Source organism: Pangasianodon hypophthalmus, chromosome 17 (genome assembly GCF_027358585.1).
Source record: "Pangasianodon hypophthalmus isolate fPanHyp1 chromosome 17, fPanHyp1.pri, whole genome shotgun sequence".
In the NCBI taxonomy this organism is placed as follows: domain Eukaryota; kingdom Metazoa; phylum Chordata; class Actinopteri; order Siluriformes; family Pangasiidae; genus Pangasianodon; species Pangasianodon hypophthalmus.
The window spans coordinates 5,024,325-5,043,140 of NC_069726.1; the positions used below are offsets into that span (position 1 = coordinate 5,024,325).

The 18,816-nt window shown below is 40.2% G+C and overlaps 1 protein-coding gene across 3 annotated transcripts; it reads right to left on the minus strand.

Moving 5' to 3' along the window:
- Positions 1–1,664: 1,664 nt before the first annotated feature.
- arvcfa (ARVCF delta catenin family member a) lies at positions 1,665–17,314 on the minus strand. 3 transcript variants are annotated; one of them, XM_026944043.3, is made up of 17 exons: positions 17,090–17,314; positions 11,632–11,790; positions 10,541–10,651; positions 8,894–9,836; positions 8,543–8,726; positions 8,232–8,349; positions 7,758–7,926; positions 7,398–7,415; positions 7,091–7,162; positions 5,237–5,364; positions 4,897–5,047; positions 4,376–4,568; positions 3,369–3,480; positions 3,126–3,213; positions 2,846–2,922; positions 2,587–2,690; positions 1,665–2,282 (listed from the first exon to the last, which is right to left on the minus strand). In XM_026944043.3, the coding sequence occupies exons 1-16, from the start codon at positions 17,108–17,110 to the stop codon at positions 2,598–2,600; spliced, it is 2,637 nt and encodes an 878-aa protein (XP_026799844.3). In that variant the 5' UTR covers positions 17,111–17,314; the 3' UTR covers positions 1,665–2,282; positions 2,587–2,597. The 3 variants fall into 3 exon arrangements, with proteins under 3 accessions (XP_026799844.3, XP_034168187.2, XP_034168188.1); XM_034312296.2 differs by lacking the exon at positions 7,398–7,415; XM_034312297.2 differs by lacking the exons at positions 7,091–7,162; positions 7,398–7,415.
- Positions 17,315–18,816: the final 1,502 nt, after the last annotated feature.

An 18,816-nucleotide genomic window follows, 5' to 3' on the forward strand; every position in this document is an offset into this window, starting at 1 on the left:
GTCTGAGTGCCTGGACTACCAAAAGATGAACAGAACACAGGTACTGGGGTGACATTGTTGCTGCCTTCTGAAATGGGGGAATCTGAGCTGCTGCTGTCTAGCTGACCATGCAACAATCTACAGTTAGTCTTTCTCAGAAACTTCATTTCCGAAGGCTTTTGGGCTGATGGTGAAAATCTCTTTCTTTTCTTGCTCTGTTGGGTTAATCTGAGATTACTGAGACATTCCGTGGTGCCCTGTTTTAAGTCTTAAAGCTAAAACAGACCAACGACAAACAACACAAAGTTCTACACTGAGGTTGAATGTGAATGACAAAATGTTATCTTGGGCTGTTTAAAATGAAATATTTGGATGGACCAACCTTTCACAGAAGAGGAACCTGCAGAAGACTGTGCAGCCTGATGTGGACAAAAAAAAAAAAAAATCAAACTTGTGACCTCTAATTTCATATTATATGTTTTTACAGACAAATCTTACCCCTAGTAAAAAAAAAAAACATTGGAAGAAAATATTTTAATTTGACATGTATATAATTCAAATATACAAAATTCATATTCAAATACTTCCAAGCTCCAGAGGTGTTTATGCAGAAATTAATATGACATCCATACTTGACTTTTCAGCCTTCCTTTAATATATTAATATTTAAATAGTTTTCCATCGGTTACCCAATTTGTATGGATGAATTACTCATTTATTTCATCTACCACATTAAGCCTGATTTATTTAACCAATTTACCTGACCTATATATAAGCAAACAACACTTAAAGGAATACTCTAATCACTTCATTTGTACCATGTGTGTAATTAGGATGGATAAGAAGTCTATGGGCAGTTGTTGGGGTATCATCAACTGTACTAACGACTTTAATGCTTCTCTGTGGTAATTGGCCATAAACTAAACATAATCTGAATGAAAAAAACAAGACGTGTTGGTTGTTTCTTCACTGCCCCACTGTCTCATGTCACATTTTTATCTGTACTGTAATTATAGTTTGCCAAACTTTGGCTGTCCTGATCCCAATGTTTCATGGACACACTTGTACAATATGAGTGTTAGTTTCTCTTGATAAAAACGAAGCATGCTGTCGTGTCTTTAGTGCTTGCAGAGTAGGTTGAATGGATTCAGTTAACGATTATGCAACACATCCAAGGTCATTTCCACTAATTGAGTCATGTCCATTTTTTTTTCGCTCATACAGAAACAATAAGCATTGAGTGAAGGGGAATGATCAAATCTTTCTTATAGTTTCTTCTACTACCTGAATTACCAGATTAATTTAGCCAGTCTCTTTTTTTCTATATAGGTGCATAAAGGACAGCGAGTTAGGGTTCACGGCATGCCCATAAAGACAACATGATTTCTTTATTCATTTTCTTTCTACACCTAATTTCCCCTATTATACGATTCAGTTAGCCAATCTACTTATTGTAGGGTGGATTAAGGCATTATGGGTTATGGCTCATCAAGTAATATGAGATACTGAATAAGGGCTTATGGAATATGTATGCCATAGACCCTTAAAGACAAAATGATTCCTCATTCAATATCCCAATTAAATGGTTTAAATAAGCCTATGTAATATATTGCTAATATAGTTCACACTGCTCTGAAGCTAATTTTCTGGTGATCCTTTTGCTTAGAAAAGACAAAAAGAGAAAATGATAAAAAGCCTTTTATTGTCAAGCAGTTAAAACACTGACAATGAAGAAGCAATTCAATCAAGTAAGAATTACTTGTTTGACTAATATGGCACAATGACTTTTGTCTGTGATTTTCATAGACTGCTAGTCACATTTAATATCCATAATATACGCTGGTTGCATCTCTTTGCTGTACATAAAAAACAAGATAGAATACTGGTCTATGTTGCATACAGTTAAAGAATATTAGCACTATTATACAATATGTCTTGCTGACAAAAATGAAATAATACAAGGATATGGTTTGTAATCAAATATTAACCAGTATTGGGATCATATAATATCTGTACGGTATTCAGGAATAATGGAGCCGGGGGTGTTAAAAACATAGAATATTTTAGCAGGAGAGCAAAACACTGCATGGAAAGAAAAAAAAACACAGGCACAATCAGTCAAGTTCTCCAAAAAAAACAAAAAAACAAAAAAAAAAATAGTCAATTTTCTGCTTTCTAAAGATGCTGGAATAAAATCTGTGGTACACCTTACTTTCTTCTCTTTCACAAACCATGACTTCAGCTGAATTTATGGTTAGTACAGATCCAGTGATGCCAATATCTCACCAATGTTGTACTTCCATCTATAAGAAGAGAGAAAAAAAAGTAGAAATTATACTTCCGATACATTATAATTATGAAATCTAACTAAAGTTGAAAAGAAGAAATAAGAAATAATTTCTTAGGTCTCATTAAATATCTATGTTTTACTCACAGGTCAAGAATTTCTCTTATAAAATCCTTTGTGTGTGGGAGAATGGATGTTATTTGTTTTTCCACCAAGGAGAGAATTAATAAAAAAAAATTAAGTCTGTCCTTGGTGACAAAATTAATGAAAAAACACACAAAAGGGTCCATTTTATCCTCAAATCTGGCAATTGAGCTCACCAGATGGGGCATCAGACCCAAGAGTCCAAGGGTTGAGGAGTGCGTTCCACTAAGCCAACAGCTGGCCTACTAGTCCTGATGAAATGTCGCTTATCATTTACCCCCTGCAAAAAGAAGTAAATGTAGCACAAATGTAAAACAGCTACAGATTCCCTGTAGTCATAAGCAGAGAACTGAACATGAAAATACTTCTACTGTCCGGCCCAAGACGAATGGTCACAGCTAGTGTTTTATTACCATACCACGAATGCAAGATTACCTGGAAGGTTTCCCGCTCTATCATATGGCATGGTCCGTCTCCAACTCTGTCACTCTGATCAGTGCTGCAGTATCCATCTACAGAAGAGACGAATATGTGTATGTAACACAAGCGCAAGCATGTGCCTTCTAAATGCTACATGTCCTTAGTATAAAAAGCATGAATGAATGAATGACAGCACACGCACACACACACATATACACAAACTTTACTAGTAAGTAGGGCATCATGAGTGTGCATTCTGAAAGCAATCAGGACAAAGCCCAAGGATAGCGCTGACCTTGGTTTTTTTCCATTAAGGGCAGTGTGATGTCATCATTGCCTAGCTTTGCATTCTTCTGCTTTTTGGGTACTCCAGACACTGCTGGCTGAAGATATAAACCACATCCAACCTCACAATCCAAACTGAATGCAAATTCAATCATTTGTCATTCATTTTACCTGACCAGCTATTGATTTTCTATTGAAGCTTTTTTTTTTTGGGGGGGGGATATAAAATCCTATATTATTGAAAGTGTGATACCTTAAAGTGAGATTTATTCCAGCCTCCCTTGGTCAGTGTGTGCCTTAAATCTTTGTAGGCCCACACAGTCTGGAGTACATGCGATGCTGCTTTGTTCTCTCTCACAGACTGGCTGTAGAATTGAAAATGCAAATCAGTGACAGGATTGTACCAATTTCTATGGTGATGGCATTCATTTGTATAGCAGAATTGAATGTATATCACATCAGTTCAATATGTAAGAAATAGACTATGACAGGGCGTAAAGAATTCGCAACGGGGTGGCCTGATACCATATTTTCCTATAACAGCTCATCCTGAATTGTTATTTCTTTTATACCAGAGCAAAATGCCAACAATTACAGTTTTTAACATATTAATGAACAATATTTTTATGTGCTTTTTATACATTAATATTTGGATATAGTACCTAATAAATAGTAGCTCAGTGTATATTTGCCACTTTATTCAGTATTAGATAGGTGCCTTGGAAACATGACAGGGCGTGCTGTCACAGGAAAATAATCCATGATCCCATTACCACACCAAAGTGAATTATTTTCCAAGAAGAGCATGATCCTAAGAATTTTATTGCTTTTTTTAAAGTTATATAGTTACATTTAACATTGTAGAATGTCCACGAGACAAGTTAGTTCCTGTTATCGCTTACATTAACGCAGCTATAAACAGCTGTTCCATCACCAGCTTTTTTCTCTCTCTTGAACTTAATATATGAAATTAAATTTGTGTCAAAAGTGTCAAGAAAAAAAGCAGCTTGTCACACTACAGAGAAACTGCAAAGTCCTCTGTCCTAAGACTTACCTGTCATGGAAAACTGTTACAAAGCGCTGACACTGGAGACTCCTTCCATTATATTAATGTCGCTGTGTCTATTGTATTGCTAAACCAGAAGGGGTGTTCCTGGATCTTCAAGATAAATGCACTAATAGTGGAAGTCTATGTCATCTAAAAAAGATTCTGGACACCAAACTTGCCTTAGCTGATCAACTACATTGTACATTATCTACCTTGTCTTGTTTATGGCCACCAGCTTCTGGATCCCCTGACCCTGAATAAGGAAGCGAGCATTCTCCAGGTTGTCAGTGATGATCTCGTGTATGGTGTTGAGGATTGCAACCACTGTGTCCTCTTCCAGGTTTTTGGCAGGACGTTGCTGGCCGCTGGGCAGATTGCTGACCAGGTCCCTCATGGCGTAGCTCCCTACCAAAAGCAAACAGCGAGAATAAGCATCGTTCATACCATATACGAGTACTGGTTCAAAATGTGTGTACAGAAGGTATGAATGAATTCATAACTGCTTTTTAAATGATAACAAATGATGATTAAAAAGCATAAGAAGATCATTTCTGCCTATCAAGAGTGATTGTAGGCAATCATGTGCATCTCTTAGAACTAACTGTCCATTTTCTATGCAGCTTTCCTATAGGGATGTGATTTTCAGAGCAGCTATTGTGCTGTAAGGGGAACCTAGAGAGTGGATGCAAATTACAGACAGAAGATAAAAAAAGGTTCCTGATTGCATTCTTACCAATGAGATCTTTGTTTTTGTGGTCAATGGCCAGGTTACGGAGGGCAATAGCAATAGCCCTCACCACTTTATCTGCATCTGAATGGAGTAGCTCAACCAGAATAGGCAGGCCTTTCTCTTTACGTACAGTCGCTCGGATGTAATTAGACCACTGAGAAACAAGAGAGACAGAACAATGAGTTATTAAAACATGCAAAAACTATAGAGTAAGTCTCATTTACATGTGTGGGTCTTAGAAGATAATTTCATTCTGTTGTAAAATAGGTTCTTATTCAGCCATGGGTTTATATTCTTCCAAAAAAAAAATCTCATTCTTTATTTTTTTAAGCATCCTACTCACAGCCCATAGTCCTGCAGACAGGTTTTGGAGGGCCCCTGCGGCCGCCTCCAGAGTGTTCTGGTTGTGGCTCAGCTTAAGGAGTGACAAATACAGCCTCACAACCTCCGGCTGGTAGAGCAGCTCCAGACCTGCACAGATATACACGCGGACACTATATCAAACAGCATAGAATGTTCACACGAGTGATTCATAATCCAACAAGTGAACCACTGTATGAGATGGATGTGAGAGACACTGTGCAGTAAAACAGTATACAGTATGACAGTTTACCATGATAGTAAAGCATAGAGCAGAACAGATGCAATTTCAGGACCTTGTGGTAATATGTAATAGTTATAATGGTATTAACAGGCTACATGAGCTCCATCTCTGCTGCCCCTTTTTAAAGTCTTGCTGCTCTACAGAAGCTTCTATCAAGCATCAAGATGCCCCAGACAGCATAAGCGAGATCCAGTGGCAAGAGACGACCCAAGGCATGTTCCCACAACTTCAGATAAATGCAGAGCTGAAACTCTTAAGAACTCTTTTTTACAAGCCCTCAAGGGTCTTTAACGATTCAGCCAGCACAGCAATGAGGCTAGTTTCTGATCCTCTGAACCAAACCTACTTATCTCCACTGAAGCTTTCCAAAGGACATTGAAGGGTGACTCAAGGGACCAGAGCCTTGAAATAAAGAAATAAAAACACTGTTTACCTTTGTCAACATCCATTCAACCCCCCGATGGTCCCAATGAATCAATAAAACATATTACAAAAATATATTACGTTATGCTTTGCCTTATTCATGTGCAACCAACATATTTTTTTATTTTCTTCAAGAACCACTCTGATGTTATCTTGGATTCCTGACAAATTTGACACCAAGAAACCTTAATAGCGCAGGCAATCATGAAAACAGGGATATGAAATAAAGGATCGTCAGCCTGCTGACAGGATGGCAAATACACGTACACAGATAACGCTTCGCTGAATTCGATAACAGACCTTTAGAGATTGTCTGATACCATTTTCGCTGGGATAGTATCAGAAAGGATTTAGATAACAGTGTGTTCAGATATTCAAGTGCACTAGAGATATAGTCACTCTTACACTCGGTGACCCAGTTACATAAAATTATAAGAAGCAACTCCTTAAATACCAAGCGATCCTTTCTTCATCTATGTAAAAAGTGCTTATCTCATCAATCTATTACGTTTCCACGCAGAAGCAAAATTCAGCATGACGTGTTGACACAAAACACAAGCATAACGTGTATCAGTGCATCACTGCATTGCTATTTCTCTCGTCTTAAAAATACTTTTCTCAGCATACTTGACACAGCAGCTAAAAAACACTTAATTACCCTCCTACACACAACGAACGCTGTCTTGGCTTGGTCTTCATCTCCACTTGGTGCAGAACACTCGCCTCAGCTTATCTGTGTTTCCCTGGTTCACCTCCCTCAAGGCCTCCCTCAGAAGCTTTGTCGTCTTCCTGTGACCCGCCTGCTCTCCTCAACAAAGCTGCTCCCACATTCTCTCCATCTGCCAACTTAACACACATTTGACTTCAGGCTGAATGCAGGCTAGCAAGCTACATACGCTGCCTACATATCCACAAATTTGGTCCTGAATTTAACACGCTGCTTAACCTTCAGGTCTGTCTGTTGGCAGTCCACATGCATTATATTAAAAACTGATGCCTGCTCTTAAAAAAAAAAAAAAAAGTTTTCCTTTTGAAATATTTTATAGTCCACAAGATGAGAGGATGGATTAAATCTTCTTGTGGTGAAAGGATCCAAATGGAATATGGACATGGATATAGAAGGTTGAATATAATATATAATTTGAGGGTGAAACTAAGGTAAATGTGCACCTTTCGTCGGGAGTGTGCGCTTGGGCATGTCCAAAGTGCTGTTTGTTTTGTCGCTCGTTCCGTGTTTCCGGCCTGAAAAGGCAAACCACTATAAGCATTGCAAAGGTGGCGCGTTTCAAAAAATCTCAAGCATCAAGCATTTCACATTGTCCAAAGCTTGAGTATATGTGTGGGAGGCACTGTGGGTGTTGGAGTGGGAGTGCTGAAAAAATCAAGTGTATGTGACATGACTGGAAATAAAGCATCAAGGTTTTGCAGCACTGTCTACTGAACACTCAAAGCAAGGCAGGAACAGAAGCACACTCACACTGATTGAACCACTCCTCTGCAGATGAAGACAGTCGGACCAACAGTGTGAAAGCAAACACATAAAAAAATAGACACATTCACAATGGCAGAATATATGTTGAAGTGTGACATTACAACAGTTAGGATTACCCAGAACCTTCTTTCAATATATCATTACAAAACATCAATTATTCAAATTGGCCGTAATATATGCTGTAGAGAAGAGAGCTTTATTGTCATACTAGTCATTTACAAGTATACAGTAGAAGAAAAAGTTCTGTGACCTCTTGCGGATCATTTGCTCTCCTCGCAGAACGCATACAGAGATTGTTGGAATTGATACTCAGAGACTTTTAGACATTTTCGTTAAATACCTAACCTTTGGTACTACGTCCACCAAAACAATCGGGCACGTCTTTTTTTTTCTGGTGGCTCCTTGGCTTTGTGGTCTGGATAGTTGGGGTGCTGTAAAATTTCTCTGCCCCTGGAACCTCTTTGTGCACATGGTAGGATAGATTACGTAGAATGCAGACGCAGTTCTCGACAGACTGCAAAAAGCACAAAAGAGACTGAACAAAGTATGCAGGCTGAAAAAACAAGAATATTGCATAGATATATAGATAGATAGATAAACACTCTTTTGATTTTTGCTCTCATTTTGTATTGCAGGAAGGGTCCTCATGGGAGTACAGACTTCATATTGCAGGGCAATAAGAAAGTAATATTACAGACACAATATCCAGGTCCAAGTGGATAGATTTCAGTATAGATTTTCATCATGTCTTTGTGGGGTTTTTTTTTTTTAATCTATTCTTCTTTTATTGGGCATCTTGCACTGTTCTCGTTATTTTACCTTGTTATTCATATCCCTCCTAGCCACAGCGGAGTAAAGGGCATGGAGCAGAGCATCCACAAGTCCCTCACACTCACGCATCTGCTGACGAGCCTCAGCCCCATCTGAACTCACATTCCTGCAGGGGAAAGTGCTCTTGTAAACTACATAGCTACATAGTACCATTAATAAGGGAAAATCTCAAAACCAGATCACAATAAACGCTTAAATATTTTTTGCTTGTGGTTGGATGAAACTTCAACCACATTTCTGGAACTATTAATCCAGGAAATCGAGACTTGACACAGCAAAATATATACACCAAAAACTACCTTAAACATCCAGATGTGTTCTTGAAAACTGTGGTCCATTCTGGAGCTCCTGGTCTGGAAGGGTCATTGGGATCCCCTCTTAAACCCGAGTGTGGGATGATGATCTCATCAGTCAGTGTCTGAAGCCCATGGTTGATAATGACCATCTTCAGGGGTTCGTGAGATGAGAGGTTCCACAGTGTTCCTGAGAGGGTAGATGTATGGATTTCACTTTCTGAGTGACAGAATGATCAAGTGTACTTATTGTATGTGCCCCTTCATTACAAATAGCACTATCAGATCCTCAAATCAGGCCAACATCAGCTCGACCAATGGACATTGAATGATGGCTGTATGCCAAATACAACAAACCTGTAACTAACTCTCGGACCTCCATGTCACTGGTCTTTCTCAGCAGCCTCATTAGTGTGGGAATGCCATCGCTGTTCTTGATGGCCACCTTGTTGAAGTGATCCCTGCCAAAGGAAATATTCCTCAGGGCTCCACAGGCCTTGCGGTACACCTCAGCTTTGGGGTGGTCCAGCAACCCCACCAATATGGGGATACCATGGAGTTGTCTCACATCCTGCTTCACCTTGTCATTCTCGTAACAGAGATGCTGTAGATAGGCGGCGGCATTAGACTTGACAGGGTCCATTGGGTGGCTAAGCATGGCAATGACTTCCCGCAAGTTGGGGTCTCTCCACCGAGGGTCCTTGCGAATGGTGTCTAGGCTGACCATGCTGGCACGTTTATGAGGAATCAGGGTCTGCATCCTGTACAGATCCTGCAGGAAGGGATGTGGTAATGGACCAAGGTGATCATCAACCGCAAGATCCAATGTAGGTCTCAAGGGGAGGGTTCCTCCCATCATAGGATGGCTGATCGCAGGGATTCCTGACCTCAGGTCAGCACCATCCTGATCTCCTTTGGCTGCTCCATTGCACACTGGTCCTCCAATTCGACCAAAGCTGTCTCTGTGAAGTGGGAGGGTATAGCAGTTCTCTAAGTAGTTCCTGGTTGGCAGGTTTGTGTAAGAAGGGGGGTACGGGAAACCATGTGGAATGGTGCCATGATTGCTGAGGTCTACCCGAGGACTTTGAAGACTGCTGTGCCTGACAGGCTGGTCTTTGATGTTTTCAGCCGGAGTGTCAGACGGTGTGTTGGTGTCAGAGTTGGGGGTTATTGTAGCAGCCAGAGATGAAGTACATTCATCTTCTTTCTCCACTGAGGCACTGGAAGCAGCAATGCCCTCTGAATCTTGGGAGCCCTCACATACTGTCTGAAATGTCTCTGTTGCATCAGTTATACTTTCCTGAGGAGGAAGAAAAGGACAGTGAAAGTTATTCTCACAATCTTTTTCCAAGTATAACCATCAATTCACCCACCCATTTAATTACTCTTAAATCTATCTATTACATTTTATAACAATTTAAAGGAAAGGTTCCTAAATGAAAGACAAACCTAAAAAGCAACTCTATCTGTTATACTATTAATTCTGTAATGATTTTCTGCTGTGCTGGCAACAAGGGCTGAATTTATATTTAGCGGAGTACTTGACATGCATAACTTACACAGAAACAATTTTTCACTCAGCTGAAAATTAGTTTAATGTGGACTTTGAAATGAGATTCAGAGGAGCTCCTATTGAGCTTGGTAAATTGCCAGCAGCAGGGCAGTTTGATGCAATGAAGTGGATCCTATATATCCGGTGAGCAATTTGCTCAAATCTGTAGTGTGTTATGTCCAGAGTTTAGGATATACCAGTGTACCACAATATCCTGTCAAAGCATGCAATGTGAATTAAAAAAAAAAAATACTGATATGATTGCGCATACAAGCACACACTATGAACTAAATATGACCTAGAATCAATACCAATTTTGGTAGAATAAAAGTCACACTTGCAGAACGTCAGAATGACCGAAGCCTACATCAGCACTGCATGCACTTGAGTTGTGCAGAGTTTTTAATGAATGTGAGCCTGTGTATCTGTATTTTATAGGTTGGCATCCTCACCTCCAGCTGTTTTGGCACAACTTCCTCGTGAGAGCTGGAGGCACTGAGGGGGTTCAACTCAGTGTCAGGGCTGGAGGACTTCTCTGTCCCAATCCCTGAGCTCTCATCATTCTGCAGCAGCATCCCAATACAATCACAGCATTGCTGAATTAATGCGCTTCGTTAACATGACATGACAAGTTCTGAATCAACAATATGTATTATAACAATATGCGTTATATGTATTATGATATGTATTATATAAATAAAGCTGTATACCACTGAGAATAACATACAGTCACCAGCCACTTTATTAGGAACACCTGTACAATTGCTCATTCATGTAATTATCCAATCAGCCAATCATGTGGCAGCGGTGCAATAAATAAAATCAATGCAAATATGGGTCAAGAGCTTCAGTTAATGCTCACATCAAACATCACAATGTGATCTCAGAGATGTAAGAGGAGAATGGCCAGACCGGGTCCAGCTGACAGGGTGGCTACGGTAACTCAAATAACCACTCTTTACAGACATGATGAGCAGAACAGCATCTCAGAATGCACACCATTTCGAGCCTTGGGGTGGATGGGCTTTAACTGGCTATTTTTGGCGAGTCTGTGCTCACTGTAGCCTCAGACTGCTGTTCTTGTATTCTGTTTAAACTGTTGTGTGTGAAAATCCCAAGAGCTCAGCAGTTTCTGAAATACTCAAACCAGCTCTTGACCTGTATTTGCATGATTGTATGCATTGCACTGCTGCTACAGAATTGGCCGTTTGGATCATTTCATGAATGAACAGTGTGTATGTGTTCCTAATACAGTGGCCTGTGAGTGTATTTAACAGCACCTCCTCAGTTGGTAGATAGATAGATAGTTAGAAAGAGCATGTCTGTTTTTAATACACAAACAGTATTTTTATTTGGGCATTTTAAACTAAACATACTAATATCCTGACGTAAATCATATTCTGACATATCACCTATTACTTTTCAGCTAGCAGAAAGTGATTAAGCTAATGGAATGTCACCACAGGGCAACATACATAAAGCTTCCCTCAACCTCCATCATCATAACTCTTCCATTAACCCACCGCTCAGTCACGTGACCTACGTTAGTCTCCGTGTTCTGTGAGCTTCCGTTGGTGGACGTGACTGTGCTCAGGTCAGAGGACGGTGTGTCCGGTATGTCTTCTGCAGACGGCACCTCTTCAGTCAGCTCTTTGGACTGCTTCTTTGAGGGCAAAGCTACAGGATCTTCTGGGCTCTGCTCCTTTAGCCCAAAGACAACAGGGAAAAAAAAAAGATCAGTTGAAGGGGCGTTAGTAATAACAGACGCTGACCAGAGGAACAGAAGTTGACCTGAGTAAAACACTGACCTTAGCAGGCAACGTAAGCCTGCAGATACAGATTATACTTTAATGCTTTATCTTCCTCTTTACGTGGATGTAAGCAAAAAAGGAGTCTCAGATAATTAAAATGTCTCTGAATATATCATGATAAATTCTTAAAAAGGACCTAAGGCAAGTTTGTGAAATGACTCTCATCTCACTGTACGATAACTCACAAACATTTTTTCAAAAAAAAAAAAAATAGCACAGCTTCCTCTCGGTACACTTAGGACTGGTGAATAATGCATGAGCTTCTTTCAGCCAGAACTTTCCAGACACAACAAACTTTAAATATATTTAGTGTGTGTGTAAAGCCAGCACTCGAGAAAGTCCACAAATTGAACTGGAAAAGAGTCAATATAGAAACGACCCAGTTTATAAGTACAGTCTTGTGTAAAGGTGCTTAATTCTGGGTCTCCAATGACCTGCCTAAACATACTTGCTTTCGTTTTTAATTACTACTAAATGCATAGGCAGATTCAGCAGCTATTCCAATCATTTCACCTATTAAGACTATTATAGACTCATTTCCCTGGATGAACTATTACAGAGATACAAGTGTCTGCTACTTCCCAGGTATAGATGTTTATCATTAGTAAAACACAGAGTATCAATACGGTCTGACATAATATGTCTCTGTCTGCACTGGAGATATTGGAATTTATGGAAATACAAACATAATGTTTTCTCTCTCTATCCCCCTTTTTGTTTCTCTCTCTCTCTCTCTCTCTCTCTGCGCTTGGAGCGCTCAACATGCATACACTCTCACAGAACAACCTGAGAGATGTTCGCCTACACACTCACTAATGGTGGAAAGAACAAAGCAGTCAAAAGTAGGGTTACATTTTTGTCGAGTTCATGATGACAATGTTCTTGCCACAAATGCAATAAAACCCTTGCTGCTAATGTTGCTATTACTAGAGGTAATACTGGCAATGTTGCAGAACACCTTGTGGATGTGCTGTAACTACCAGAACCACAGATACAGAATTTGCTAGGATAATAATGACACTGCAAATAGGTTATTAAATAAAAGGGAAGAAATAATCTCAAATTAAAAAAAAAAAAATCTCAAAGTGTTTTATGGAGAAAGGTTTAAACGATTGAACCAAGTAATTTCACTGGGCCAGTAACAAATTTACAGTAGGGTGAAGTGAACATGAACATCACCGAACATCTGGAATATTTAATATTTTAAGAGTTGCCAATTTATCAGATACACTTATATAACACCTAATATACAGTTCCTAATATATAGACCTAATATCTAGTACTGTAGGTATATAGTACCTAATAAAATGGCCACTCAATTGATGGCTCAATCAGAATAAAAAAAATGTTCATGTAAACACCTCAAACGAAACAAAGCAAACCAACTGGGGTCAATCCAAATGAAATTTCCATCTGATTGAATGACACTGGTAACCCTTGATTAATCTGTTAAATAGAAGAAATATGATGTAAACCTTTGCATCCGATTACTTTCAAAATCTGCGCTCGAGTCTCAAGGAGTTCCTTGTGCAATAAAACCATCCTGTAAGAAAACGTTATGGAGGTTGGATGGGGAGTAAGAAGGGCATCAAACTAGCATTTTGATGCAGATGTAGGATGCGAACCGACATCCTGCATTTTATTGAGCATTTAATATTCACTAGACATTCAGTGAGGATGGAGATCATTCAGCATAAAACTTGAGGAAAAACTTGTGTATTTATTCCAGATGGTTGCTTTTAGTTTTGTGTGCATTTTATGTTATTTTCAACAACCAAAGAAACTCTTTTTCTCGTTGTCTGTATAAAAAAAAAAAAATCACACTCTTGCAAAGATGGAAATTAAATCTCGTTAAAAAAACAAGCAGCATAATTAAAAAGGCTGAATGCGCTGACTGGACTCACACATTTTTTTTATGTTAACGTTCACACTAAACCTCTCTCTACACATGCCCATGCCTTTTATGGGATGACATATAGCATGGGTATAAATGATGAGTGTGCAGTTTAGGATACATAGAAACACTTCATTTGGAAGCTGCAATCAGAATCATTGCATGTAAGCACAGTCATTGAGTTGGCACTTCATTCAGTATTAGATAATGAATAATAATAGAATAATGAAGCACTGTTGATTCCATTCTTAATTGTTTTGTAATGGAAAAAGAAATAATTCGAGGAGCTCTACACTACCAAACTGATAAGCAGTATGAATAAGAGTAGTAGTATCGATAATATCCTACTGATTTCCATCCCTGTTCCTAGGCTGCAGTCATATCTCTCACACCTATTAGAGTAATTACTGCACTGACGAGCTGTTTGTAGCTTCTAGTACAGTTGCTTTGTCTTCAAATCATAAAGCAATCTCTTTTAAATTACAGTGCATGATGAGACAGTTAAGGGAGGCAGCCATGCATTTATAAAAAGGACGGCTGGACTATCAGCGTGACAGTGTGGCAACAAACGGCTGATTGCTCTGGAAACAAGCATCGGCCCTTCAATAGCACACTAAGCATGCCAATGAGATCCTTGTTCTCTTGCTCTTCAAACATTCCAAGCTCTAAACCAAACCACAACCATCATATTATGCTAAGCAATGCAACTCGAGGATCCACAGACTGATGTGACAACAGTGATGCAAATCATCATTCCATGAAAAAAAAAAACAACTTTGCACACCACAACAGAATGTCTCATTAAAGGAATGTACATGGACGTGGATTCCTGTGATGCTGCTGCCTGATCCTGACACACTTCTATTACTGTGCCTCCTCTTGCTCGACCTGCCTGATGCGTCCTGATGCTCTACTTTTGCTTGAAGATTTCTACGCTTGTGGTTCACCTGCTGCTGTAGATGGTCCCATATGGATACTCTAAAGATTTGCACTTCCAAAAACAGTTTATGTGCAAGCCTCACCTTTGCGTCACTGGACAATCTCATTTGGATACATAAGAGCTGCTGTTGTTGTAATAATAAAGTCTGTCCTGTGCTCATCCGAGTACTCACTACATCTTTCAACACACTAAGTACTGCTGAAATTTACAGTATACAGTTGTAGGAGAGTGATGATTTATAATCCCACTCTCCGGTGTCACCTAGAAGAGGACCGGTTATCTTTTGAGATTCAAGGATTTTTCATTCTTTTGAGATTCGAGTTGATTCTTCAACTCCACAAAGAGTTTTTCATTGCCACTGTCGCCTCTTCCCCTGAATATGTATCTAACTCTACATCCGGAGTTCTGTAAAGCTGCTTTGTGATCATGTCTCTCGTTAAAAGTGCTATGCAAAAATATTGAACTGAACTGAATTACGTTTTTCAGCCTAATTTCTAATGCATCTCTAGCGAATTTTTACACAGCACTCACTTATAAAAGTCTAAGGGCAGTTGTTGAATCCTGCTTTTGCAAAACAGGTATTTTTCAACAACACTTTCATGAATACTTCAGTGAAGTGTCTCTAAAAAAAAACTGAGCTCTAAATCTAATTATTTTGTACTTTTAGAGAGAATAATGTGTGGATATGCATGGCTAATGTGAACACATAAAAAGAAAGTGTAACTGGAATTACTTTTTACTGGATAAAACTCACAGAATTAATGACAGTGCAATGGCTGTAGATTTGAAATTACCTTGTATATTCTCACACTGTAAATATCCAACAAAACTTCCATTATAAACATATTTTGAGTTATCGGTATATAAAAATGTGTCAGTTATTGTCACACATATGTTACAAATGCAATGACAGAACTTAAGTTTTTAAGACTGAGTATTCCTTTAATATCAAGCTGTTTGGAAATTCTCGTCATTGACTGGAAATTGATATATCGACTTGGAACGTCCATGTTATCAATCCAGTGCAAATAAGCAAGTCTGAAACAGAACGGCTGAAGGGAAGAAGGCAAAGTGGGAGAGCTTGTCACATGGGATTTGCATTAGAGCCCTCCACAGCATGTTTTCATACCCATTGGCCATGGGATTCTCTGTGATCCTGCAGTCCCCCTTGCAGAATTAATTCCCAATCCTCCTCTGCTTAAGCTTTGTAACACTCCAAAATGTGACATGTTTACGGTGCCACTTGTCACCCCCCTGCAATCTTGTGACACCTTGTAATAGTGCTCGTGCAATCATCTTGAGTAAACGCAGCACTAACTCTATCATCCCCTCATCCTTTTCTCTCCGTCCACTGGCCATGGTGCTCAATCACACCGTCAAACACTCTTATCAGTTTAACTGCACAGACCGAGGGACACCACGGCTCAGCATTCCTAACAAGCACAACCTGCTCAAGGGCACATCAGAGGGCCATAACGTCTTGTCAGAAACCCGAGTCTGACAGATGAATCGTTCACTGATGACAAAGCCGATATAAAACTGACATGCACTGTTTGCATCACCTCCTGTCTCTCCTGCGGACCCAAGCTGATGCATGAGAGAGCAGCACCATGTTTGGGTCTACCACAGTTGCTTCACATCCTTCTCCTTCTGTAATTTCGCTTACCTTCTCTCTATAAGCATGAACGGTCAGAAGTTTTTCTGCATGCTGTCAGCTGCTCATGGAAAACATACACAAACGCACACACAGACACACATACGCACAAACCCGCACACACCTATGCCTCTGCAGTATTGCCTGCTAGTCTTAGCAGGAACCATCATCCCAACAGACCCCCCCCCAACACACACACACACACACACACACACACCACCACCACGCTCCCTCAGAGCTGAGCAGAGCACCGCCTCAGCATAAAGCCAAAAGCATCTCCTGCACACACACACACGCCCTGCAGCCTGAGGATAGTTAATCACGCGCTAAACCCGCATATTTACATCGGCTTCCGCTTGGGAGAACCTGGCGCGCGCATGTACGATTTCCTACAGAGGATTTCGCTCTCATGCAAAAAAAGCGTCTCTGCGGGTGTTTATGCAGCTCGTTATCCCTGACCAACTACAACATCTTGCAAATCGCTGCATGTTGTGTGTGTGTGTGTGTGTGCGTGCGCGCGTGTGCGCGCGCGCGTCATAGAAAAATCCAGAGATAGGTGATGCGCGCGCTGGCTCATTTTTTTTTTTTTTAGAGCGGGAAAAGCAGCAGATGCGATGCGGCGCGTGAGAGAAAAAAAAAAGGTCGAAGGAAAACCGCTGAATGGGAAACAAGCGCAGAAAATGAGATGGAGATAAAACTCACCTCTTTCACCTCCGCGGGCATAATGAGTGGCGAGTGGCGTCGGCTGTCGCGAGCTAACGTTAGTCTCTCTCTCTTTCCTTCTTGTCTGTCTTTCCTTCAGCTCTTACTCCGCTCTGTTCTTCGGGACAGAGTTTTTAAGCGCTAACGGCTCCGGAGAGCGCAGCCATCCTATCTGCGGCTCGTGCGTGCGTCCACACGCGCTCGCTCGCGCTCACACTCTAGAGTCCTCGCCAATGAATCGGTTCTTTTTGAACGACTCTTCTGAGTGAATTCAAAGTTATGGCCATTCTGCATATATTTTTTTTAATTAGGTTGTGTGTTTTTGCATTGTGTTGTTGTGTTTGATGTGTAAAGAGCAGATTGTCAAAACAACAACAACAACAAACATGAAGCTATAGGATGAGGTGACAGCAGGGGCAGATTTAGTGATTTGGGGGCCCTTGGCAAAATATAGGAATGGGGCCCTATTCGATTGCACACATGTGTTTTTAGCATATATGTACATACACACACACACACACAATTTTCATTTTTAGGGGCCCGTGGCTTCTGGGGGCCCAAGGCGGTTGCCTACCTTTGCCTAGTGCTAAGTCCGGCCCTGGGTAACAGTCAGGGATGTGGCCATATGGGTGGTACAGGGTGGCAAATCTATCCTCAGATCACATCTTTGTAATTCACACAGGCTAGCTCATGATGACTTCAATCATCATTGTAGTACTGGTGGTGCAGCAGGTAGCATTGTCACCTCACAGCTCCAGGTTTGATCCTGAGCTCGAGATACTGACTGTGGAGTTTAGCATGATCTCTCATTTCCCACACAGGATTCCTCTGTATTCACTGGTTTCCTCCCACCTCTCAAAACTTACGGTTGATTAGCACCTGATGGTGATGGTCCGATGTCTCCGCCTCATTCCTGGTGTTCCTGGGATAGGCTCTGGATCCCCCGCAACCCTGACCAGGATAAAGCACTTACTGATGACGAATGAATGAATTCCATTGTTGCAGATCATTTAACCAAATCATTTAAGCATCAGGAACTAACATTGAAATCAACACAGTAAAAATAATCATATTAGGATTCATTTTGCACCAAGGAATAAAATGATATAGTCTGTAAATCAACATTGTCTACATCCACGGTTCTCAAAGTGGGGTCCGGAGACCCCCCACGGGTCTGTAAATTATAGCTAGGGGGTCTGTGATTTTTTTTTTTGATGCTGTTACAGTTAGGGCACCATATACAGTATTTATCAAAGTTATTCTGCTTATAAATAATATCAACTGGAATCTAATGTCAATTTTAATAAAAGCGGGTTCCATGGTTGGAAGGTGCAGAGGAAAAACCTTCTGGTTCTGTAAATAATATACTTCATTTTGTAAATAGTTGGTTTGTGAAATAACTCTTATGAGGAAGTCCATGATTTTTTTTTATATAGTTAAATGTTAGAGATCCTGTGCTATACATAAATAGATGGTGCCACAGCTTATTGGGATTTTGCCCCCTATCTTTGCCACCCCATGCCTGGACATGTCATAAACTAAACATTTTTCAGTCTTTGCTGAAAAAAAACCCTCTTCCATAGCCAAAAACTGAAAAATATTGAATCAAACCAACCAAACCCCCTCAGCTCGACTCACTTGAACAGGTTTTGTTCAAAAGAATCGAATCACTAAAGTGAGTCGTAAGGAACATCATTAGTGTAAAAAGAAGGCAGCATGCAACACAT